At 42.3% G+C, this 25,928-nt stretch overlaps 3 protein-coding genes across 5 annotated transcripts; 1 reads left to right on the top strand and 2 right to left on the bottom strand.

The window, feature by feature from the left end:
• Nucleotides 1-1,053: 1,053 nt before the first annotated feature.
• Nucleotides 1,054-9,297, bottom strand: GNPTG (N-acetylglucosamine-1-phosphate transferase subunit gamma; the record flags this gene model as incomplete). Its single annotated transcript, XM_082064851.1, has 11 exons — nt 1,054-1,539; nt 2,573-2,654; nt 3,926-4,054; nt 4,319-4,401; nt 4,930-5,044; nt 6,291-6,384; nt 7,389-7,472; nt 7,570-7,624; nt 8,799-8,866; nt 9,049-9,100; nt 9,183-9,297. The coding sequence occupies 11 exons, from the start codon at nt 9,295-9,297 to the stop codon at nt 1,415-1,417; spliced, it is 1,002 nt and encodes a 333-aa protein (XP_081920977.1). The 3' UTR covers nt 1,054-1,414.
• On the top strand, nt 9,258-13,195 carry TSR3 (TSR3 ribosome maturation factor). 2 transcript variants are annotated; one of them, XM_082064853.1, is made up of 6 exons: nt 9,258-9,392; nt 9,481-9,664; nt 10,403-10,596; nt 11,362-11,535; nt 12,832-12,895; nt 12,972-13,195. In XM_082064853.1, the coding sequence occupies exons 1-6, from the start codon at nt 9,296-9,298 to the stop codon at nt 13,114-13,116; spliced, it is 858 nt and encodes a 285-aa protein (XP_081920979.1). In that variant the 5' UTR covers nt 9,258-9,295; the 3' UTR covers nt 13,117-13,195. The 2 variants fall into 2 exon arrangements, with proteins under 2 accessions (XP_081920979.1, XP_081920978.1); XM_082064852.1 differs by having other exon boundaries at nt 9,481-9,685.
• Nucleotides 13,196-14,251: 1,056 nt separating this feature from the next.
• Nucleotides 14,252-25,865, bottom strand: UBE2I (ubiquitin conjugating enzyme E2 I). Of its 2 annotated transcripts, none has more exons than XM_082064855.1 (7): nt 25,741-25,865; nt 21,256-21,334; nt 20,962-21,045; nt 19,567-19,639; nt 17,888-17,997; nt 17,635-17,714; nt 14,252-14,909 (listed from the first exon to the last, which is right to left on the bottom strand). In XM_082064855.1, exons 2-7 carry the CDS (start codon nt 21,319-21,321, stop codon nt 14,846-14,848), a joined length of 477 nt encoding a protein of 158 aa, XP_081920981.1. In that variant the 5' UTR covers nt 21,322-21,334; nt 25,741-25,865; the 3' UTR covers nt 14,252-14,845. The 2 variants fall into 2 exon arrangements, with proteins under 2 accessions (XP_081920981.1, XP_081920980.1); XM_082064854.1 differs by lacking the exon at nt 25,741-25,865 and adding an exon at nt 25,388-25,514.
• Nucleotides 25,866-25,928: the final 63 nt, after the last annotated feature.

Here is a 25,928-nt window from a genome sequence, read left to right as displayed (position 1 = left end):
AGAGATGGGTTGTACAAAACGTATCTTCAAATGCAAGTTGAATTGCAATACACACTGTTCATCCCTACTGTGCAATGCAGGAAGACACTCCTTGCACTACCGGTGTAAATTACTAAGCTAACGATACATGAAGGAATCAAGCTTGCAAGATAAGGCTGTCGACAGGCTGGAGAAACAAGTTTTCCCCCTGAAGTCTCAGTACAGCTTTAACCAGGTGAATGCCAGCGACCCCTCGGCAGCTCGTCCTCGGCAGCCGCGCTCCCGCCCTCATTTCTCCTCCCGCAGGGCAGCGTTGCCCTCTGGGGCCACATCTACAGAGTCCGCGACCTGATCGGAGAAAAGCGCGTCCAGCCGCTCATCGACCTCCGTTTGCTGCCGGAACACGCACCAGAGCAGCAGCCCCGTGCACAGCAGACTGACCGGCAGCACCTTCGCCCACGGCCTCTCGTGGTCGCTCCCCATAGACCGGCCGACGCTCCACACGCGCGGACTGGCCTTGCTGGCGGAGAACGGGATGGGCCCCCCGTCCTCCGGATCCGCGTCCTCCGGGCCCCGCCGCTGCGCCAGCCACCTCCGGGGCCCGGGCGGGCGGAGGCAGCGCCGCGCCCTGCAAAGACACACGGGGCGGGTCAGGGCCGGGCGGCCGCACGGGCCCGGCGGCGCGGAGCCGCCACCGCCCCGGCCCCGCCGCTCACCGCGCGCCGCGCAGCGCCCAGCTCATCCCGCCGCCGGAAGCGGAAGCGCGGGCGCGCGGTCACGGAGCGGACAGCGCCCTCGGGCGCCCACGGGCTCCCACCGCAGCGTGTTCGCAGCTGTATTCCGTATACCTTCTAGAATCGCTACGTGTTCCCTTAACACTGCTATTCTTTTAGAACAATCTGCTGTTTTCATAGCACCTGTCTGTCAGATCCTGCACACCTTTCATTTCATCCACCCACTGCCCAAAGCTGACACCAGCCTCCGAACACAGGCCGAGCGGCGGGTTACACGCTGCTCTGCAAGAAAACACTTCTGAAGCCTGCACAGAAAACATCTTAGCATGGAGATGAAGTAAGTTCTTAATATTGTATTTATTACCTTTCATACAACATCTTACAGCATTGGTCTTGAACTATTTTGTATTTACACCACTCATTGCTGTCTTTGATCAAAGAAAACAAAAGCTGGGACTGGAAACACAGAATCTGTAAACCTATTCCCAACACCAGCCTTAGCACAGAAGTTTTATGATGTTCTCAGAACCAGCCAACTTCTCCGTACCGGTGAGCCCTCGCTCCATTACGTTCCCTTTGCTTTAGGGCAGAAAGTCAGAAAGCCAAAAATACTTGCAAAAGGTAAAGCATCTTAGTGCCATGACACACATTCAACTTGCTTGGCATTCCCTGTGAACTTGCTGTTTGCCACCCAAGTCTCCTCATACGGTGTCATTCCAAATCCCTGTGTCGCCATGCAGGTGCTCGTCGTCCTTTGACCCGTTAAGAACAGCTGTCGCTGCAGTTGCCAGTTTGTGACTTACATGTTCAACACTAGTATTTTCAGCTGTAATATTAAGACATCAGTTATTTCTGCTTTTACACACCAAAACATTTTTGTCAAAGAATTCACTCAATAGTTTTGAAATAAGTCATCTAGAATAAGTTGTGAATTCTGCTTTTGATTATACAGTTCTCATTTCCAATAACTAAATGAACTACCAAACCGGCAGGAATACTGTGCAAGTTACATACTTAGTAGCTTAAACATGCAGATAAAATGTTTTACAAAAATTCTAATATAATGAGTTTCTTGAAACAGAAGAAAAAAGTCACTAACTGTAAGCTAATTTAATTAGCTCAAAGTTTCCTTATTTTCTTGAGGTGCCAATTCTGAACATAAAAGGTGTAAATATATATTCGGGGAAATTAAGTCCTCCTTAGACAAACAGTTCACGTAATAATTGGCACGGTGGACTGGAAGGAATGGGAGGTGGGGAACAAAAAAACCCCAACAACAAAACAAAACAAAATTTATCTGGAATTAAACCAGAATAGTCCTGCTTCTTCATAGCCAGCACCAAACAGTCTTTCCTTCTAAAAACTGCACGTGATATGGTACTTACCTAACAGAAATCAAAGAGGGGGGAAAAAAGCTGACTAACAACGGATAAAACCAAATCAAATATACAAAGAACATGTCAAGTGTTCTTGAAGAAGTCAGGCCTTGTGGTTGACTATGCAGAACGTGGAGTTACTTAAAAGATGCTTATGTGCAACAAATGCTGTAACAGCATTTTTCTTTGTAACAGCCATTTTTCTTTGGCACCTTAAGTACTAGAGACAAACTTCAATTACAATAGAAGTCAAAATTTTTCTATAAAGCTAAAATTTCAAGTCATCGACAGATTTTGGGGGTAGCAAAATAAGTCTTCTTGAGCAGGAATCAAGACCTAAGTACTTATTAAAAACTTTTGTCTACTGAATTTTACCTCCATATTTGACAGATTATTTAATCCTTGCTGTGACTGAAAACGATATTTGGGTATTCACATTCCGAATAAACAATAATGAAAAAAGAACAATACCAAAGAACTCACCAGAATTTCCTTTGTATGCAATGCCATGCTGACTCAATAACTCTTTAAGTTTTTTTATTTCTTCAGAAAGTTCCTTGTATTCCTAAGAAAGAAAATACATTTAAAATGGCTCTTCCACTCTCCAGATGCATACAGGAATTTATACAAAATAACGGGTCTGTGCACAGCTTTGAGCTTGGAGCTTTTGACTTAAAAGATCTTAAACAATACCAGCCTTATTGTTTTTTTTTTTATATCATAACACTACAGTCTGGAAATTTGTCATCTCCTCAGTTCTTGACCTAGTGAATTCATGTTCTCAGTTTCAGCGGTTTCTGTTAACTGACAGAGCCAGGGATTCCTCAGCGCTTCAGAGACTCAAACCATATATCCAAAATCTTGAAAAAGCCCCAATTTTTTATTGCTTTAGTTTTTATACAAATCAAGAAAAAACAAAAGATTCTGTGGTTACCAAACCAGCCAACTTTATGACAATTAAGCTATGATGAAGCCAGAAAAAGTAGTATGAATTAATAAATACTGTATTGTTAACTATTAAAAAAAATAGGTGACTGTTCCAGCTCCTAAGAGTACCACATTAAAATGGTAATCTTTAGATTAGCATATTCAGCTTAACCGCAGTTTATTTGGTTATGTTCAGGAACCATTATGTGGTGTTTTGACTTTGCTAACAAAATGACAAAATGCATTTGTGGCCTCTGGCTCTGCTTGTGACGCGCCTGTGTATGCGTACACAAGCAGCTTCTCTGCATTATAATGATTTGATTCCCTTCCATGCTCTCTTTTTGATGTTCAGCTTGCACTCTTTTAGGCTGAACACACCTCCTACCTCTATTTTCCCCAGTTCAATTCTGTTGCAGAAGGACTGTCTGCACAAATTAAAGTCTCTCAGAAGAAGACACAGCATCGATCATTCTGCCTTTTGCCCGTGTAACAGCCAGTGCATTCTGACACAAGTCTGGATCATTATCTTCAGAGAAAAGTGTCATCATTCCCAAGGCTGATTACACATTTATTTTCACTAGTTATTCCTCCCTATTCCCAGACTGATATTCCCCAGGAACAGTACTTACAAGGTGTTCATATCCCAAGCACCTACACTAACTCCTACACACTCCCCTCCATCTTCTTATTGGGCATTCAGTTGTGCTGGTTTGGTTTTGACTTAAGGGCTAGAATAAAGATATCAAATCACTCAGTATGCAGACTGTTCCATATTGAAACCAGAAAATATAATCCCATGAACAGATTTCAGCTGAATCCAGAGTATTTACATAATGCTTTTGCACAGATCCTGTTGTACATTAGGAAGGTGGCAATTTAATTCCACATTGTCAGTATTACACTCTATACCTTACTGCACTTCTCCACTGTTTCAAATTCCAGACTTATTTTCTTATTCTGTTTCTCAACTTCCATCTCTTCTGTTGCTTTCAGAAGGCCGGCTTCCTCAAAAATCTCTCTCAGTATTTTTTTGTATCCCTAAAAAAGAACGTTTCCGAAAGACAACAGATTAATCGATCTGATTCTCATCTCTGCTTGTAATTTGCACCGGCCAATACAATTCCTCAAGTTTCACTGTAGAAAACAATACAATTGCAAGTTGATGTAGCAGTTACAGAGCACAAAATTTGCTGTTTGCCAACTGCAGAATAAAGGAAACTAAAGGAGAAACTGCAGAAGCCAGGTTTGTCTATTTGACAGTAATGGTTCTCTACCAAACAGAGTTGGAAAACATTAACAAACCTGCTCAGTTATTAGTTCATCATACAGAAGCTGCTCTGTTTCATCCCATTTCTTTTGTAGTGCTTCAGTCAGAGTTGGATAAACTGAAAAATGGAAGCCAAACCACGTAAAAACCAATAGCACTCTTCTGCATTAGTAGTGTGCATACCTATTTGTTTTAAAAACCTGTTTCTATACAGGACATGGTCTCTACTGTTTTTAAGAGTTAGACTTAAATTCCATTTCACGCATTTAAAGTTTCTGGAGAATGCCACCAACCCAAATTTCTCCTGTTCTCTCCATCTAGAAGGTCTGTTGTATCTTTGGTGAATGTAATTCTAAGTGAGCTCTCCCTGTTTGTAATGTGAGTAAATGAGCAGATACTACACGGGTGATTCCTACAACCAGTCCAAAAAAAAAAAGAAATCTCTCACCGGGTCTATACCAGCAGTGACAGTTTATTTGAGAAACACCTACGTGTTATAATGACTGGGATTTAAAACACACTTCATATTATATGTTAGATTTAATACTCCTTTATACCAAGTTACAAACTCAACCTAAACATTTTCACTCTGAGGTTGGTGTAATCTGCCGGCTGCTCCACTCACAAATGATTTTCTCAATCTTACCTAAAAGAGAGTGGGGGTGGCACACGAGAGGAGTCTCAAATGTCAGAGAGTAAACACAAGTACTTGGCTCAGACACATAAGCCAATTTATTGCTCTTTCCACAAACGAGATGAACCTAAACATCAGTAAAAACAAAGATGAATAAAACACGTCTGCACAAAACAGGGCCAGCATGATGATCAATTTGCTGTCTTCCAATGCTAGCAGATGCATTTCTGTACGTACTGTCACGTCAAAGCTCCCAGTGCTGGCACCCACAGAAAAAGAATCATAACAAACACAGATTCAAATTATTTTATCAAATATGAAAATCGCTTCTTCTAATGGGAAATGATTCCCCCACTTATCTTTGTTCCTTGGACTGCCAAGCACCATATTTCCAGCAAGAATGAGGGTAAAAAGGAGGGTGAACAGGACACCCTTCAGAACCCCATCTGACTTGTGCATAATTCACTCAACAGATTTCAGTTCTGACTAACGTGCTAAATGAAGAGAACAATACACACCTAGCCTGCAGAAATTTGTTTTCATCTTTAAACCTGCAGCACCACTATTTTCTGTCTGTTCAAAAGTAAATGCCAGTGAAAGATTGGAATCAGCATCACAGGTCACACAAGAATAGTAATTCTTTGTGCAGCCCCTACAGGAGATAAAGCTGTTAACAGGCACCTCCACTACAGCACAGAATATTTTCACCTTGGCCAAGATATTTTGCCCCTTGTCCCATCTTCACTTTAGTTATTATTCTAGCTATATATGTGTCTCTTAAATATTGTATTGTCACCATTCATTGTAATAGCTAAGCATCTTCTACATGGAGAGCAGCCTGTTGTGAACTATGTGATATCTCTAACTCATCTTCACAATAATGTTACCAGGGAAGGACGTTTAATTAATTGTATCTGTAAAACCATGTAACATACCGAAACAAGAGGTAGAAAAACATGAATGAATAAAAGAATAAAGGACACATGCAACTCATGTGCCACACATGGGTCAAGTATCGGATGCTGTTCCACTTCTAGTCAAAGAGAACAGCCACTGTTTTAATGTGAAAGGGAACATTTTAATCACCCCACAAAATAAGAATTTTTACTTTTTATTTAAAATGTACTCACACCACAAACTGTTTCTCTTGTTTTAACCCCTTAGTTAGCTTCTCACCATGCTGGTGCTCACTGCCTAATTCTTTTCCTTCGTTTTTCCTGGATGTTCTTAGCACAATAGGCTGGCATTGTGAATTCAACAAACAGCTCTTTTTCCTGACACAAATTACAAAGCACTTCTATGTTTCAGCCTGTAGTGTGCTGTGAGTGTGTACAGTCATGCTGTCTGAATTAGCACAGTCCGGGTTATTGTACCTTTGTCTGTCTGCTCCTGGTTTCACACGAGTCTCCTTCCCTCATCCACATTCCAACAAACGTGTTGTTTTCAATTTCCCATTCATGCCAGATTCTGAAAAAACAGGACATCATTTTATTTTAAGTTACTGGAAAGAAAAAGGTGAACACTCCGGAAGAAAACCAGGAATACCCTTACGGCATCTTCAGTATAACTGTATATATTTCATTTTTGTCATCTTAGTATCTCCATTTCTTACAGCCCAAACCTTGTAACGAGAGTAGTTTGTTATCCAGGCTGCTATACAGGGCATATGAATATTACTTTGGGAGCACGGTTTTGGATCAGCTTTCCATTTGCAAACATTTTGCTCTTACAAATCCGTGTTTAAATCCAATAAAATACAGTTTATAGGTCAACCCCACAACAAATTCCATGGCGCTAAGTGCCCTGTGCAATTTGGATTATTTGCAGGATTTTTAGTGCTGCTGAGAGCACCTAAAAACCAGCCTCTACTTCTGCTAGTCCTAAAGCCATAGATAGTCTCGGCATCTTGATGTACCCTTTCCTTCTCATACTGCCTCACCAATTATTGTCCACAAAGGGAAAGAGAGACATCTACATACAATATTTAGAAAGGCAGTAATTTTAAAGCAGTGCTCTGGTTTATAATTAAATTTATTTTAGGTCTTATGATTTGGATAGTCTTGGGTCTTTGAATATTTGGGATACTTTTTTTTGGGTCTACATTGAGTCTTATTACCTTTTGTCAAATACCTTTGACACAAAAAGCATTCATTTCATTTTGTAAGGTTATTTTCAACTCAAAGAGAAAACAGTTAACAGGCATGAAATCACTGTGAATATAAGCTGTAGCTATACATTACTGAATTTCTCACATTAACATATCACACCTGCAGTTGGCACTTGGTTATTAATCAGCTAAAACAGAATGTATTTATCACCAAAAAAAATCTGAATTTTTTAATGCATAATAACAACTACAATGACCTAAGCTGACCAATAAAAGAATCGTAATTTAAAACTCTCCTTTTTGACAGTCTATAAAATGGTCTGCTAATAACATAGGTAAAACTTAAAGGTCTAAAAAGCCTCACCCTAAAATCCCACTATAGGCATTCCATCGAAAGGTCTGCTCATGCTGAGTGACGTTGTGGAAAGGACAAAACTCATACTTGTACCTTGAAAATAAAAAGAAAATAAGATGTTTCAGACAAATAAAAACCTATTTCATTCCTAATAAATGTATAGAATCAAACATTGAAATCCATTACTCACGTGGATTCCACAAAACTGAAACACTTGCCAGCAAGCCTAAAGAGATGTGCAGGGCCTAAAAACACCACAAAATGACAGCGAGGAAGAATAATATTTTGGTTAAATAAGAATAAGTTACTGTCATGACAAAACTGCAACAAGTATGTAACAAATTTAGTTTGTAACAAATTCAGTTTTCTGCTGTAGGTAAGGAAATTTGTATCTTCCATATGAATTACTCTAAGTTCCCACTAATGCTATATTGGTTTGCTTCATGATCTTGAACATTTTTCATCTTCAATAGTGAGTGAAACAGATAAGTCTCTTTCTGCAATAGAAACAAGAAACTTGTATACAAACCAATATTTGGAGGCCAAATCCGTAAGAGAAATCACCAGTGCAGATTTTGCCAAAATCTAACTCTGTAATCATCACAACTCCTGCTTGGCAGCTGTGTGTCCCCAAAGCCACCGAGGCTCCTCCAGTTTACATGAGGAAAGCCCATGTGCTCAGAATGTTGGCAGTGCTGCACATTTAAGTTTCACCGAGATTCTCTGACCAGAAATTCTTTTCCCAGTTTGCCTGCCCAGCCTGATCCAGTGAGTACTCAACACGGCAAACCTGCTGCGGTCAGAGAGCTCAGCACTTACAGCTCTAGTCTTGCAGACGACCATCCCAGCCTTGCTGACCCAGAAATCCAAGGCAGGTAACTTGTCATTCAAAAAAGGGTCAAAAGTTCTGAACTATGTGCTACAGGGATATTTCAGTGTCCCTTAAGGTAATTTTGCATGGAATTATTAAATGTTTGTGAAGAAAGGAAAACGAAAGAGATGACAAAGCAAATAAAATAAAACCCCATCCTGGATTCTAACCCTCCACTGCCAGGATTGCCCACATAATTTTCCCAAATATCTAGACAAGCAATGCTAGAAACAAAGACCAGGCCACCGGCATCACACCCTCTGGAATGCCCCGATCCCCGGGACACAGGCAGGTCCTCCTTCCTATGTGATTTTTCCAGCTGCATGATTTTGCATTTCATTCTACAGATTATCATCGGCTTGGACAAAGGCTTTGCCCCCCAATAACACGCAATCTGTGCCATAGCAATTAGGATGCTTCATTTCCATGATGCTCATAAAATGACACGTAAAATTAGGCTCTCCATAAAGTAGATAAAGTAGAATATTTTGCAAATGACTAGCACTAAATGATGAAAACCGTACAAAAAAGGCAATGCTTGCATATACCTGATACTGCAGACGGGGACATCTTTGGCTGAAGCCTATTTGTTTGAGGCAAGAATGGGTTACTCAACCTTTCAAAAGAAGGAAAGTTAAACCTTTAAGGCTGAATTACGGATCCGGCCACGGTCAGATCCTCCCCCACCCGAGAGCCCCAGCACCCGCAGCGGGCAGCGGGACCCCGGGGCCGGGCGGGAGCGGCAGACGCACCCGGGCCCGGCCGGGCCGCGGGACGAGGGAGCGGGCGGACTCGTACCCGAACGTGTTCGGCTCCTCCACGATCTTCATCTTCCCCGCCGAGGCGAGACCTGCCGGGCAAAGAGCGTTTGGCTGCGGCGGGCGGGCCGACCCGCGCCGCACCCGCCGCCCCGCGCCGGCCCCCGCGCTCACCCAGCGCCGCCAGCAGCAGCCGCGCCGCCGCCATCGCCGCTTCCGCTGGAAACGGAAGAGCGCGGCGCCACGGGGCGGCCGCTCCGCCCGGCGCGGCCCGTGGGACGCGGCGCATGGAGCGCGGCCGGCGCGCTGCCCCGCGGAGGGGCGGCCGGCGCGGGGGCCGCGGCCTCGACACCTTCGCGGCGGAAGCCGAGGCCGCGCTGAGAGGTGCGGGGGCGTGCGGGGCCGGGGCCGGGGCCGGGGCCGGGCGGGAGCGCGGGCGCCGGGCCGGGCACTAACGCGCTGCTGTTCGCAGCTTGTGTGGAAGGCGAGGGGGACGCGCCGGAGGCGAAGTTCCCGTGTCCTCTGGCGATGTGGGAGCTCGGACACTGCGACCCCAAGAAATGCACCGGCAGGAAACTGGCCCGGAAAGGGCTGCTCCGCACCCTGCGCCTCCGCCAGAGGTTCCCGGGGCTGGTCCTCAGCCCTCTGGCCACCGAGTACGTGTCTGCGGCCGACAGGTGAGCCCGGTGCTCGGTTCCAGCGCAGCGTGCCGGTGCATGGAGGGAGTTTAACCACCGAGCCATGGCCAGAATGGTGCTACGGAATAGGTTTGACCCTCCCGTTACATTGCACTGATGCACGAACATGAGAAATAGAGCCGTTTTATTAAATCAGGTGAACATTTTTACACAGCTGGTAGCAGGTTAACTTGCTCAGAACCACGGGCCCATAGCTATTGTATCTTTTATCATTCCATACTAAAGTTCTTTGGCTGGGCAACGCAGTTCATCAACTATAAAACTTATTTGGTGGCAACTTTGAGAACTTTTGAGAGATGTGCCTGCAGAATTTTTATAGAGATGTATTTACTGAGAGAAAAGATTAGTCGTTAGAAGGTAGCCAAGAACCTAAATCTGAACTTAGGTGTATTTTTAAGAATGTGAACGTTACTATTAACCACACTCTTCTGTCAGTTTTAAACATCGAATTTTTTACTTTCAGTTTGAAACATATGGATAGATGTTTCTCACCACATGCGTAGTAGGAAGAAAAGCATGTTATTCTTTCTCACTGCATCTGGATTTTAGATCATTGTAAAACATGGGGTTTGATTGACAAAGGAGGGAGGCTGTATGCAAATCTGTTGCCAGTATAAAGTGGCAATTGTAATTCTCACTTCAACTTATCAATACAATGGTAACAACTTTTCAAACGCGGCGATGTTTCTTTGTCAGGCACATCATTGCTCAGAGTGGCATTGCAGTCATAGATTGCTCATGGGCCAGATTAGAAGAAACTCCCTTTAAGAGAATGAGAGGAGGTCACCTGCGGCTGCTGCCGTACCTGCTGGCTGCAAACCCCGTGAACTACGGCCGGCCCTGCAAGCTCTCCTGCGCCGAGGCTTTTGCTGCAGCTTTTTGCATTGTTGGTAGGTTGTGTCTGGTGTGAAATAACTTACCAGCAACTCTTACATCCTTAGTAAATCAGAGATGATCCACAATAGAATCCACTGTTCCGCTGGTCATCACGTTACTGAGTTTGGAACCAAATTGTCCAGCTTTCTTCCACGTACTTGTATCCGGTAGCATGGAGGTATCTGTGGGGTGTTCATGTCAGCTGCTAAACGGGACACGTAAACCGATGATCCTGGTTTTGTCAGGATGGCACTTAATGTTAGAAAAACTGTTAAAAACCACCAGACAGAGTGTGAATCCTTATGCACCTTTGTCTTAAGAAGAGGGAACAGCTGTCAGTTAATAAGCTGGGTTCTGGTTAAGAATAAAAGAAATTGCCCCCTGTGATGTTTTGCAAACTCATCACGAAGTTCCTTGCCAACTGAAGGGACACACTCTACTACACTGCACACCAGTCTTCTGAAAATACCGCACGTATAGTTACTCCCTTACTGAAGGACGGTGGGAGCTAGAGCTTTAATCATTCATTACCTCTACAAAATACTTTTCTATAACACTAAGAGACTATGGACTTTTCTTTGAGTCAGATATTTCAAGTTAAACTGAAATTTGAAAAGATTTTTAATCCTTTAAAAGTCTGAATCCCTGAACACTGAAAATACACTGGCGAACGTATCACTGTTGTAGTGATATGTAGGTTCGTACTGAACTTAGAAACCTGTAAGCTGAGTGAAATCTCACACCGAAAAAGAAAACTGATAATTTATTTTCTGCTTTAGGATTCCCAGACCTGGCCACCATTCTTCTACGGAAATTTAAATGGGGTGAGGCTTTTATTGACTTGAACAAAAATCTCTTGGAAAAATACGCAGCCTGTCGTTGCCAGGAAGAAGTGCTGAGAGTTGAAGAGGATTTCTTAGCCAGTGTCCAAGAAAAAAAAGATGAAGAAATAGGTAAGACACACAGACACACCACACACCTCCTCTTCCTAACTTAGTTTCCTTATGATCTCTTCCTTTAACCTCATGAAAATATTGACAAGGTAGAAGATGAGAGCTTTGTTGAGATGTGTTCTGTCTTTACACTGTGTATTCTTCTTACAAGAAAGTTTGCCTGTTTTTTTCAACTAAAAAAGACAACTAAAGCAATTTAATACATATAGTGGTATACTCATAGCTTAACTGTGAAGTACTTACCCTGATTAAATTAAGGATATTGGAGAACTACGCAGTAAAAAGAAAATATGCTGCTTCCTCATTTTATCTACAGATATTAAAAGCAGAGTATGAGTAGAATAGTAAATCAGGAGGACTACAGGAGAAATACAGGCACACAGCCTGACAGCAAGTTAGTTATAAATAAGCCTGAGGAAGACCTTTAATGGACATTTATACAGTCCCTAATCAAGATGTTTTAAATCAGAGCTATTATGAAAATAGCTTATAAGTACAGTAGTTTATTCCCAGAGTCTTCCAGTGACTGGTATCCCAGTATTTCAGGCTGCATTCACAGATGAGTGCTTGGTCTTATTCAAGACAGCACAAAAAAAAAAGCCAAATCAAATGATCAACAACACGTGAAGAGAGATGCTCCTAATTAATGTTCTCCTTCACAGTGCTTCAGTCCCATAAAAACAGGCCAGGGGATCACACTGTAAGGAAAGGGTAGTTTCTCTACAACATGCTATGCTGAGTGAAATAATCCCATTGTTTGGTGGAAGCCTAACTACTGTTAAATTGAACTGAAGAGAGCTGTTAAGGGGCAGCACAGCTCCCCCCGCAGCCCCACGCTGTCCTGCCCTGTCTGGCTTTCTGAGGTAACCGCTCTCCCCAGTAACTCCAGCAAGACCCGAGCCTGGCCGGCTCTACTTCACTTCTCAGCAGACATGGACTAACTAGCCAGACCTTTTAGAACTAAACCGTTCTGAGAACATCCATGTTTTCTTGCCAAAAGTCTTAGAAATCAGTGTGTAGTCTGACTGCCCCTAAAGAGCTACTGAGCCCCTTGAGGAGGGCGAGGGGCACAAAGGGCACAGAAAAGAGGGAAAAGACTAGAAGGGTGGACAGGACTTGTTGTTTGTCCTCCCCTGGTTTCTGACCAAGCTGCAGTAAACTGAACAGAAAGCTAACCCAGGCTTCCTATGCCTTTCCCTCCCTGCCAGTAGTCTTATTGTATAATGAAAATGAAGGTAGACCATTAAAATATGCCATCTTCATCAACGTGTATGGTTTTTTTCCTTCCTTTTCCAGATCCATTTGACGTTGACTCAGGGAAAGAATTTTCTAATCCCAACAGACCAATCAGTTCCCCAGGGTAATGAAAGTTAATTTAAATACTGTTTTTCTCATTTTAAGTTGTTTTGCTTTTATAACCAGAAAAATGTTTCCAGGGTAGCACAAAGTAATGAAGAATCGGAGGAGGACAGTGTAAGCACTGCAGATGATGCCACTGAAAGCAGTGATGAGAGCAGTCCAGAAGATGACGGTACTGTCAAGTTGCTGCAACAGCCAATAAATGAACTATTTGAAAAGTAAGAACAAATTCCACCCCTAAACCCCAAACAGAAAACCCCACATACCACAAGAACATCAATAAATAAATGACAATCCCAAAGAGTTGTAACATGTTGCATAAAGAAATTTTCCTGTGACCGGTTAGTGTGGTTTGTTAACCTGTAACTTGGTGCTTAGCAAACACATTCCTGTAGGTGAACCTCAGGCTAGATGTGGATTTATAGGTCTATTTATGCACAAAACGGCTTTAGGTTATTTAATTTTTAGATAATTGTTTATGTAATGCTAATTATTATGTAAAGGGCCTGAAGCTTTGATAGAGGTTAAAACCCCCCTGTATTCTAATCAGTGTAATCATACACATGTTTTGAAGGACTGCAAATAATGAGGGTGTTGGCTCTTCTAATTTGGGGGAATGCTTTTATGTTACAAAGCTCATGATCAAATGCAGACAAGCAAAACAAATCTGAGAAGAGAGCTGTGTCATACTTAAAATAACTTAAGTCCCTAGCAGTAGCCATTGAGTAACAAGCACTGAAGAAGCTACAGCCCAGATGGAACAAGGCTTTCCACACTTATTTTGCAGAATGATTTTGACTAAAAAAATACCATTAAAAAAGCAGTGAAAGTTTAATAGAGGGCATATCAGCTTGACATACATTAAAATAATTTACATAATTTAACTACTTTCCTTTACAGAAGGAAACTAATTGCATAGAGCACGTCCTTTTCCTAAAAGCTATATACATTGACATATGGAAGAAGGCACAGAAGTATTTCTGAAAGACAGGTACCACTTAGAATCTGCAGTTGCTGTAGGTCCCCTTGCCTTTCTCTGACAGCTTCTATCATAGAGTCTAACGCTGGGTTATTTTATGTGTGTGGTCACACCAGTATGTTGATCCCATTATGCACCGTGAGCAGCTGCTCTGTAGCTGCTCAGAATTCAAAGCCGAGTTGCTGCAACTGCCACTCGGGTCCCAAGAAGGGATGTGTTCACATTGCGGGTGGAGGGCAGGGAAAACAAACGAAGGCAACATGCAAGCAAAAGTGCAGCATCACAGGCCTTAAAAACAGGACTTGGACTGAATTGTGTTCAGAGCCATTTAAATGGCAGCGTTTTAAAATAATTTTAATGAAGATAAGTGAAACAAAGCCCTTTATATAAACAGTTTATTTACTCTAAACAGCAACACAGACAGAACGCCATATAAACACAAAGGAAGTGATGCAGAATAAGGATGCTGGCTGACTTTGGATCTCAGAGGCTCTTAAGCAATAACAACCTAGTTTCTGAAAGATAGAAAAACAAATTCAGGGAGGGAAGGGGGTGGAGGGCATGATTTTTTTCATACAGCCAGCTAAAGGCTAAATATAGTTCTAACATTTTAAAGCATGCCTGCATCAGATAGCAAAGTAACTAGAGATACTAGTGAATTTATAGAAGTATAAAAGTTTATAATTTTACAGCAGTTGAAATACTGACATCAATATTAAAATAAAAGCAAGTTTTACATAACAATCAAAAATACAAAAGACTGAAGGAAGAGACCCTGTATGAAAAAACTGGGGGCAATTCAGCAAATTTAGAACTGTATACAAGTGGCGAATATGGAAAATGGCACACATACAACCCCCTCCCCTAAGTGGATATTAATTGTACACAGCAACATTAGATTTTGCAAAAGTTTTGTAAACAAGTTCTTGCCAAACCAATCCCTTCCTTTTTAAGATTCTGCATGACAGATGCTTATGATGGTGCAAACTTCTTGGCTTGTGCTCGAACCCTCTTTTCATATTCCACTCTGTTTTGGCTGAATAGAAGAGAGAGAAAGGGTAATTACAGTCTGAGAAACCAGAGGCCACATCCTATTGTTCTTCTCTTTCTCTTCAATATGAAACTAAGTCATTGCTGAAGACAAAACCATTGGATAGGAATCTGCTGAACACTACAATATATTAAAGGCTCTTTTGGACCATTGCTCTGATAATCTCCTGTGGAGGGAAGTAAGGTACAGTTTAACCAGTTACTTCCCAAACGTATCTGTTGTCAGATGATTCTGTCTGACTTCATACCATACCAGTCTCTGTAAGAGGTCTCAAGGCCAGCTGTACTTTACATGCACGCCATCTTTTTCATCTGAACATACGTTTTCCACTCCCCACATTAAGACTTGAGGTCATTAACAATAAATTCCTGTATCCTGACAGCACAAAGTGGTTATGAGAGTGGTTCACTAGCAGTTGTTGGACTTCATTCAACTTTGAAGTATTATCTTTACTGCTTTGGGGAGAGAGGAGAGGAGAGGCACTCTCTCAGAAACAGGCAAGTGATAATGGTGTGGTAGTTTCAGCCTTTATCCCTGCAGACCCTGACTCTCAGTGATAGGTTTATCCTACGCTTCAGCTGAAAAAAGCGAGCTCAATGTCTTGAAAAAAAGACACTATAGTTCCCAGAGTCCAGTACACTTGCTACAGATTGATTAACAAGCAAGTACTACTTCAAGGAGCTATGACCAGTCATGAAGCCTCAGATTCAACACACAGAAGGGCAAGTTCTTTGTTCTCCTTTCTTGGGCCAACAAAGGATGGTAGTAGCTTAGTAGAGCATCCATTTACATTCAACACCATATTTTGTATTAGCTGTCAGAAGTGTCAGTCAGGAGCTAAACAAAGCTTTGTTACCATTACTCATGTGCCAAAGGTAGTTTACAGTGACTAGATTTTGCAGACAGCTTTGCAGTAAACTTAACTTACTTTCAGCTATGAAGGCTTGCTGCAGTAAAGAAAAAAAAAAAAGGCAGCAAATTATATCATCAGAAGTTGACGGTTTGGGAGGAAGAAGAAATGAAGCCAATTTGGGTCACATCCAATGAACAATTACCAGCAAACAGACTGAAAATACTCTAGTCTCTTCTCATAAACAAATAAGGTGATATTGCCTTGTCACACGAGAACACAACCCGGCTGTTCAGTCCGCACACACGACACCACCTGCCTCAGCAGGTCAGCACGTGAGAGTGCTGGAGTTACAGCGCCAAAGCCATCCTGAGAATGAGAACAAGTATTCTAATTGGAACACAAAGTTTATTCTTGAAGTTTAACAACTTGCCTATAAGACATCTATTTAAACAACACTGTGTCTTCCCCACTACTTATCAACGCTGCTAAATTACAGATGCATACACAATGCTGCTCTACGGAGCTGCTGCTTCCACTCACTCAGTAGCAAGAGACAACACTCCCCCAGACCACAGAAATCTAGTAACCCATCTGAAATACTATGCATGTCCAAAAGACATGAGGAATATAAATGGGAGACTATATATATTTGAAGTAACAAAAAACATGTAATGGTTTATTCTCGGTAGTTTTTTTCTAGAAGCACTTAAAATAAACCAGAAACAAGACCAGCAAAGACTATTTTTGTACATACATGCGTGTGGGAGGTGATTAAAAAAACCCCACACAGACTATTTATACATGTACAAAAGTATATTATTCCTACCCCATATTCCCTCAAGAGTGGCTTTAAAAAAGAAAGTAGGGGGATTCTGCCTCATCATTAGTGGCTCCCAAAGGCACTGCCTACAACTGTGGCTGCCTAATTGTCCTCCATATGCACTCAGTCCCATCAAGTCTTCAGCAGATACTTGAAAATTAAAGGCCTCACGCAATGTTATTTAAATCCAAGATGCACTACCCATCCCTATGTTTGTTTCACCCATCCTATAACAGATATTTTTTATGTAGCTTGCATGTGAAGTCTCATAAAGTGCCATTTTTCAAAACTGGCACTCTCCTGGAGACTTGCTCTGCTGTTCAGAAAGGTAATTCCACATTTCCATCTTGGTCATTATTTCAGTAGCTGTCAGTGCCAAAAGCAATCATTTGTTTAAAGTGTTTTGCTCCCCTAAAGATTACAGATCAGCCAAATATTTTCAATGGTGGGAAAACTTGAAGATTAAGCCAAAAAAAATAAAAACAAACAAACAAAATTAAAAAAAAAAAAAAAAAATCCTTCTTAGCTCTCAAATTGTCACCTTTCCTAACCAATGCAAACTTCACAACTTTATTCTGATAAAGCTACAAGTTTTCTGTACTTCTTAATCTATTCTTTTGGAAGATACAGTTTTCACAAAATGCTGCATGTTTCCTAGAGCAGTCAGGCACCTATAAGTTAGAAGTTATCCCTGTACTGATGAATGGGACTTGTCACCCAACTCAGTCTCCTCTGTCACTGGTCCATGAAATCACTGCCTCATCACTCAGCCTTTAGGGGCAAGGATTCTCTGGTGGGCTGGAACCAGGACTCTTAACGCTTTACTGCTGTTGCAATGCTATTAAAAGCTCCACTAGCTTATGAATCGTGAAGTTACTGTTTTGTTCTAGTTTGGCACAAGCTAGAGCTAGGCATCTCCACAGGACACAGCCATGAAGCTAAAATATTTCCCCTGATCACTCCTAAAACATTTGCATGTTACAGTGTAACAGAGAGCTGTAGACAATATGACAGCTTTCAAGCTAATACACACTTACCAGTAAATTGTGTAAGCCTCTGCTTGAGCTGGGTCTTGAATATTTGGTTCATTTAGAAGTTCTTGTATTCCTAACAAGATCTGTGGAAGAAGGAATAGAAGTAACATTGGCATGGATATTACCAAGAGACATTCAGTTAAAAAAGCCTTAGACACCAACTGCTGAAACACAGAGTGAACATCTTACATACACATCAGATAAGCAAGCAAAGCAAATAAAAGGGCTAAAAATATGTTTAAGTACAATTAATGACCTGTTTAATTGTGATTGCTGGCCTCCAGTCCTTATCCTCCTCTAAGATGGAGAGACACACTGTGCCTGAAGGATACACGTTTGGGTGGAATAATGGTGGTTCAAATTTACCTGACGAAGAAAATAAAATTACTTGCACGTAGCACTACGATTAAGATCAGAGAGTTGGTTTAGACAAAGTACAAACCTGGCCAAAGACACTCCCACCACCCCCACAAAACCCCACACAGGTTTCAGGAGCTATTAATACCAGTTTTCTTCTTGGCTCAGCCTTCACCTAAAGCAGGAACTCCATCACAGCTCTGGTATCAATCCAGGAAATGTAACATTATCATTGTGACCAGTAATCTTTTGGTTTAGGAAAGAAATGGACAAAATAGTTTGTAGCAGCTTTGTGAGAAAGACATTTTTAAACCAATCCTGTCTTTCCTTTATATAGTAGCATGTGAGGCTGTAAAGATATTGCCCCTCAATCATCTCTTCTCACGTTAAAATCCAGTAAGTTCCACACAAAGACGACTAGGTTTCTAGCATTTTTTCCAGTTTCAGTTTTCCTTTGTGTATAATCAAGATGCACTGAACAAGAGGAACCAAGTTTAAATTGTAAGAGTGACTGAAGGAGTAGGATTGTGCAGCTCTGCTGCCACTCAATCTGTATTCTGGCATTTCTTTAACCTTTACAGCACTTAAACGCAACAGCCACCATCTCGAGTTAATGTAATGAACCCTTGTTTAACAATATATGAAATATCTACGTTAGCACAGTTTTCTTTCACAAGTAAGTCTTGCTTATGAGCTGCTCAATGAAATTCAGTAGGAACTCAAAAGTTGCATTAGTAAAAAGTATTATTAGTCACATAATACTCATTTTAAGGCAGGACAGTTCATTCAACACTTGCAAGATGTGCTAGCTGGTATTTCTCAAGGTATTCATGTTTAGTTAAATGATGTTTCCCCTTGTGTTACATGCATTTAGTTGGTAACAAACAAAAGGAGTAGCCAAGACAACCCAGCTGAAACACTAAAATGAAATGAGAAATTAACCACTGTCAAGAGCCACTTGTAATCACTCTCATTGGTTTGTGATGGTAGCCAATTCAAGAACGAAGAAACCAGGCAAGACAATAGATATTTTCAGGTTTCTAAAGTAGTTAAGTTTCAGACGGGATAAGGAATATTCAAAAACTTCACAAGGAAACTAGGTACCTGAAGATATCTGCTGTACATAGTATCAGGAAGGGAACAGTTCCATGTTTTAGAGCAAGTCAATTAAAAGGTTAAAGTTGATGGAACTTTTAAATCATTATTTTGTCTAAGTTCTTGCCTTCTTGGCTTAAAAGACTAACTGAACAGTAAGAACATGCACAGGGATTTGGTCTAACCATGCCTAGCTATTCGTTTCCAAAGTGCACTGGTCAAGTAGTGACCGCTTCAAGTGGTGTTTTTGTCCAACTTTGAGGAAACCTGCACGCTAATGTACCTCTCCTCTCCCAATTTTGTTATACTGAACACTTATTTCATCACAACTTTTTAAATGCAAAGTGCTGGGTGGGGAAAAAAGGAAAAAACAACTTTCCTTTTAAAAAAAAGATCTGTAAGAAAGTAATAATAATTCATAGAACCTCATGGACTAGTTTATCGTTGCTCTAATAAACCTGGGGTTTTAGTCATTTTACTTACATTTTGGGGGTGAAGAAGGGTAGTCATCCTTGAAAAGCATCCGTAGTTTAAATAAGCCTCCTTCCCATGGTGTCTATAAAATGTTATGGTAGAGTTTAGATTACAGCTTTCAAAACTTTAAAGCAGTCTCATGAAGATTTTACGTAAGTATTTAAAGGTGACATCTTGATGAGATATATATCTGGCTATTAGGAGGGATAATTTGTTCTCGCAGAACACAGGAGGATGAGTTTTTCCTTACACTGCTCAATTATTTCTAGGTGCTTCTTTAAGTACTAACTTGAGCTGTGTGGACAACTACCAAAGTACTAAGCCAAGTTATAACTGTAACAGCAATGCCATGTCCAGCATAAACTGAGGCAGTGGTATGGAATCTGCAGGTTTCGCCTACACACTTTTTTCTTCTCAGAACCTAAGAAATGAGATCTTAAGGGGACTTAAGCAAGTTGGCAAGAGGCAGTAAAACAGCCAAAGCAACAAAAGAAGTCCCGTATCCAACACCAAACACTGAAGACTCAAAAGAATGAAAACCACCACGTAACAAATAGTATAACATCAGAAGAAACAACTACATCCAATGAATTAAAGAATAATCTTTACATGTTAAGTAAATGCTTGAAAAGCAGAAACAAGATGCTGCTCAGAATGTCAAACTGGCAGTGTACAAAATCAAAGTAGTTTCATGCATTAATGATTCTTTCCACATGAAAGTTTGCATTTGTCCTATCCCCTAGAACCAGATCAAGCTGATAAAAACAAGCAATTCTGGTCTCTTTTTTCCCTTCCCTTATTATTTTATAGAAAAGGACACAGAAGCACAAGTGAAATCAGGTGAAAAAAGGGAGTTCTATTCTTCTCACCCTAATACAAAAAGAGAAAATTCCACAGAATGGAAGGCAATGAGATGCCATGTTGATAATATTTTCCATTAAATCCAAAAAGTTAAAAACCAGTACTACAGCACTTCTCCAGGACTGAAAAGTCTTGCGATTTTGTTGACAAAACAATATGAGGCAGTTAACCAGCAGAGGCAAAATTTTGGTAGTATTAATTTTCAAGTTTTAGGGGTTAAACCAGCATTTACTAAGAACAGAAGTCACAAATATCCCTGGCGTGAGGCAGAAGATCATCTCAAGTTTGCTCAATGCAGGATTCTTACACACTTGTCTGAAAACTTTTATTCTTAAGGTGTTCAGTGCCAACAGCTGAAAAGGCTCATGGTGTGTTCTGTCCAGTATCGTTCTTGGCTCACTCCACCTGGATTCTGAAGTAGCAGCAGGATCCAAGTACTTCTGTTCAGCTACACCTAAGGTTCACTCTCAGGTGTCAGTGTAATGCACAAGCAAGCTTATGCTAATTTTCAGCATGAGATGTTAGGACGAGAATAAGTCTTACCCCTTTCTTTCCTGGAATAGCACATTCCCAGTTCATTAGATTCATTGTGCCATCTGGATTTTTTGTAGGTACTGCTACAAATCCCTGAAACAAAGTAAAAAGCGAAAGGGTGAGGATTTCAGAAAAGGCACTTGCAATACTTAATGACACGTTATCTTTACATGGAGGTATTTCTTTTTGCACTACATAGCTTTAAGCAGCTTTTTGATTTAAAAATAGTTTTAAAAAACCACATCAGGGTAAACACCACCAAAATAATTGCAGAGACAGAAATCTGACAGTTCTCATACTTACAAAGGGATGATCTTTTCTCCAGGCTTTTCTCTCCTGTGCAAGTCTGCTAAGAGCTATGCCAGACATATTCAGAGTCCCTCTAAAACAAAAATAATTGCTTTTAGTATGAACTTACAGTGTAAACAATGCATGATATGATCTGTTTATAAGCCCTGCTCACTCAGGAAATATTTTGGCCTCTGATATCCACTACTATAGCCAAGGCACACATTTTTGCACACCTTGCAGACGTTAACATGAGGAATAACATCAAGTTTCCCCTTGTCAACAACCTCTTAGTTACTGGACTTGACCTACAAAATACTATTCCCACCTTGTGTTTTATAGCTGAACCACATCTTTGAAACAACTTTGATAGCGGCTTGACAACAGAAACGCTATTAGTAACGGCAAAAGCGCTCAGACTTTTCAACTTGTGCAACTGATAGACACATATGTATCTCCTTGCTACACCACAAATGGTATGGCTTGCTTCTCTCGGTAAACATCTGCACTGCTCCTGCTTCTGGCAAACACAGGAATGAGAAATGTTGTTTTTAGACTGTAAATTCCTGCTGAAAGCCAGTATTCCACATGAAAGCAACACAAGCATAGAACTTAACAAAATCATCCAGTTTTGCAGCGCTGACACTATACATAACTTCTAGACAGCGGCATGAACAGACGGCAATACAGAACTGAGCTAAGGAAGAGCCAGTGGCCTGCTCATTCCACATGGCAGGTTTTCAACCCAGTATAAACCAAATGATCTTTCTGCAGTTTCACTGCCTTAAGAACAGCCAAGCGTGGTGACCGACACTGCAGAAGCAGCACGTAGACCGCCGGTCACTACTGCAGGTGAGGCAAGAATAGATCTAGATACAATGGTTCCAACAGAGTGGTGCTTTCAATTCCAGGGGAGGATTCTCCCGGAACAGCAAAGTGAGTTTATTTTTCATTGCCAAACTGTATCTAGACTGAGGGTTTCATTAGCCACATGGTCAAAACAAACTCCAATTCTTCCACTAAACAGTATCACAGGACTAATGAAAGGAGTGTTACTGCTCTATTAAAACAAATATTTAAACACTGGTTAAGAATTATGTAAAATTCCTATTCTATTACTATGTAGACTATTTGTAAGAGTATTACAGTCTGCTACTATAACCATATGAATCGTAGCTCACAAAGATCCTTGTTTTAAAAATCTCACACATTCATGCTACACCCTTTAGCATGATGTTCACGTTGAAAAGATTTACAAGGCACTGACCTGCCCCATGTGAGATACATAGATATGTTCATCTGCTGTACCCTTTAAAAGATCAGAAGACAGCATACTTCCAATTTAAGTACTTACATACCAACAGTGGCTTAGCAGTGCAGACACCTTATCTAAGTGTCTTCAAAAACACCAGATTAAGAGCTTTATGCAGTTCCTAGGACGGCTAGTATTTCAAATCTCTCCTTGTAGCTTTTTTCCCCAAGTCAATTTTGCATGGTTGGCCATAATCCATAACTTCAACTTCAAATTCATGTCAGATAAAGCATTTTAAAAGGGACCATTAACACTCAGTAAACATGCACACACAAAAAATCCTATATCCAACCCAATATTCCCAACACATTTATCTGTACCTTGGTTATATCAGAAGATTTGCTGGACTTAGTCAACACAAACTTTACACACGACTTCAGACTTCAGTCTGTTCACACGCAGATGTGCAGCCACCAAAAACATACAGTCAGAACAAAAAACTCTCCCTTACCCAAATTGTACTGGGAGTCACTCTAAATATTTTGTGAGCCCATGCATTCATGACAGATATAAATGAACTACTGAACATATGGCAGAATTTCAGGTGTGCTGTTAGTACTTGGTGGTGCACCGTAATAATACTAACCTTCCCATAATAATTTCAGAAAATTATTTGTGCTTATAAAGCATTCAAATATTCTTAGATAGTTTAGTATAGCTCAGTTACCTTTTCTGTCAAGAAACATATTATAGGATGCTTTCAAATATGTGAGTTATATTTCCTGGCACACCTCAAGGAAAGTGCCAACTTCTCAGAGTGCATATAAACAACACAGGTCCTACAGAACACCCCCAATCAAGTAACTTTTCAACAGAAAAAAACCAGGTTCTCAGGCTCTTGTACCCTGCTTGCTTTTCAACTGGTTATGCGCTATACTGTGCCCTAGCAAATTAAAGATTTTCTTTTGTTCTATAAATCCCTCTTCAAATCTTGAGACATTTGACTTAGTTAAGCACTGATAGACTACATCAGGATTACTACTCCTGTAATTACTCCTACATTTATACAGTTCTAAAATTACATTCGGCCCTTTGAAGGCACCCATGAGGCTGATGTGGCCCCCGGTGAAAATGAGTTGGACACCCTTGGACTACATCCAACATTTCAGCATGTATGAGACCACAGGCTTCAGGTATGTGGTCTCCATAGGCTTCAGCTGCCCTGACAAGGGCAGACAAGCATCTAAAACCTCATCACAAACTGCTGCCAAGTAGACATTAGAGAAAAAGACAACTGAAAACCCACTTCAAAAATTAAGATCCTGTTGTATAAGCATCCCCTCAAAAACAAATCAATCTATTAACAAATTGCCAATATATACTCTCTAGCAGCTCTTCAATAAAATAATTTAACTTTAGTTCGGCTGGAGCTTGAGATAAGACAAACAGGGATTGATCATCTCAATATATATTTTGGTCTCAGAAATCATGGAGTAGCAGGAAGGAATGAGATACTAAGCGGGTATTCAACCCGAAGATGTGATATTCTCACTACTAGTTTTATCTTCTTCAATAATTTATGTGCATGGTTTGGTTGGGTATTTTTTTCCTCTCTCTCCTTCGGAACAGTAGTTTGCCCAAATATCTGTACCTTAAGTCTTGCTCTTGTAAGCTTTTGAAATACCTCACAAATGCAAGACATGTCTATCAACCTGAAAGAGTCAACATTTAAAAACAAAACAAAACCATAAACAGGATACCCACCATCAAAACCACACAAACAAAAAAAACAAGCCTAAGAGACCAGTATTTACATTTTGTTTGGTTTTAATCTCTCCAGACACACCCTGGCATTAGGAGGTAGCAATGTCCATTTCACTGCTACAAACTCATTAGAAAATTAATAGAAACTTCCAAATTTACTCAGTAGCTTACCTCCACTGCTGTTACTACTATTTTGGAAAAAAAGGACAAAATAAAACCAACACACTCATCATAGGTGCAAATCTTGTGTTCCGTTACAGATCATCTTACCCATCTACACCCTCTGATGGGGGGAAGAGGGACCCTGCTTCCAGATATAAAAACAAGTCTTGCAAAGCAGTATTCCCGTGCCACAGGAATGGCAATCACACCCACGATTCTGATCCATGACAACTCTCTAAATACAACAACATCTTTAACTCTCAAGAACATTCAATAGCTCTTATTAATTAATTACAATTTTTTAAAAAATCGTTAAGATTGCTAGCCTCACATTTTTACTTTAAAGGTTAAACTCTGACACTGGAAGCAATTATGAGTTGGAGTAATTTGCCTCAAAATGATTCAAACTTTACTTTCCAGAGGAGTGGGGAGCGCCAGAGGCTGAGGTTTAACCAGCGCACCCAACGCCGGGCTGGGACACACAGTCTCCTCCAGCCCGCGGCACCAAAAACGCTCCCGAGGCGGCACCGGCTGGCGGCGCCGGGAGGAACAAAAGGCGCCGCGCGGCCGCGGGTCTCGGTGCCCGCCCGGCCCAGCGGCCGCAGGGGCCGCGTCCGAGGCCCGCACAGGGCGCCCCGGCCCCCGCCGGCCCCGGGTCCGCAACCGTCGGGGCCAGGACCGCTGCGCGCAGGCCCGGCGGTCCCCGGACCCCCGCGGTGTGCCCGGCCCGGGCAGCCGAGCCCCCCGGGGGCGGCGGGAGGCGCAGAGCCCCCCTCGGCCGGGCAGCGATGCCGCGGGCCCAGCCGTGCGGCCGCCGCGGGAGCCGCCAGGCCCGCGTGCCCCGCGCTGCCCGTCCCTTCGCGCCACAGGCGGCGAGCGCCAGCCCCAACCCCCCGTCCCGGGGCCCGGGGCCGCCTGCGCGCCGCGCCAGGCCCCGCCGCCCCGGCCCCTCGCCCGGCCAGGCCTCACCGTGATCGGCCGCAGCACCCGCGCGTGTCCCGGATTGAAGCGGCAGCGAATGACCCGGATGTTCCCGACTTGGCTCCCCCCCTTTGTCTCTGGAGTTTCCCTCCCTCTTCCCTCGGTGCGGAGCTCGGCCGCGCCGTGTGTCCCTCCGCCCGACCCGTCCGTGCCGCTGCGCCGGCGCAGAATGACCTCAACCGCGATCCGTCCGCCACGCTTTACGCATCCCCGCAACACAGGACCCAGAGGTGGCGAAAACAATGCCAGAGCGCGGAGCGCAGGGCAGAATCCCAGCAGGGCTCTCCCAAGCCAAATCACTTCCTCATGCCCCCGTCGACAAACTGAGTGAATTTTTTTACCTCGGGCTCCGAGAGAGTCACCTGCGCCCTCAGTAGTCCGGTCCCGCCACGGGCGCTAGCGCCTGTCCCGGGACGCGCTCGAGCCTGGCTGAACCCGCCCAACTGCTCCCAGCCGGGCTTCTGATTGGCAGATGGGGACGCTGCCTCTGGCGGGCGTTCGCAGGTGATGGGCAGGCGGGAGAGCCTGT

The sequence above is a fragment of the Streptopelia decaocto genome (genome assembly GCF_964273445.1).
Source record: "Streptopelia decaocto genome assembly, chromosome: 13".
NCBI classification, from domain to species: domain Eukaryota; kingdom Metazoa; phylum Chordata; class Aves; order Columbiformes; family Columbidae; genus Streptopelia; species Streptopelia decaocto.
This window is presented reverse-complemented; position numbering and strand designations above follow the sequence as displayed.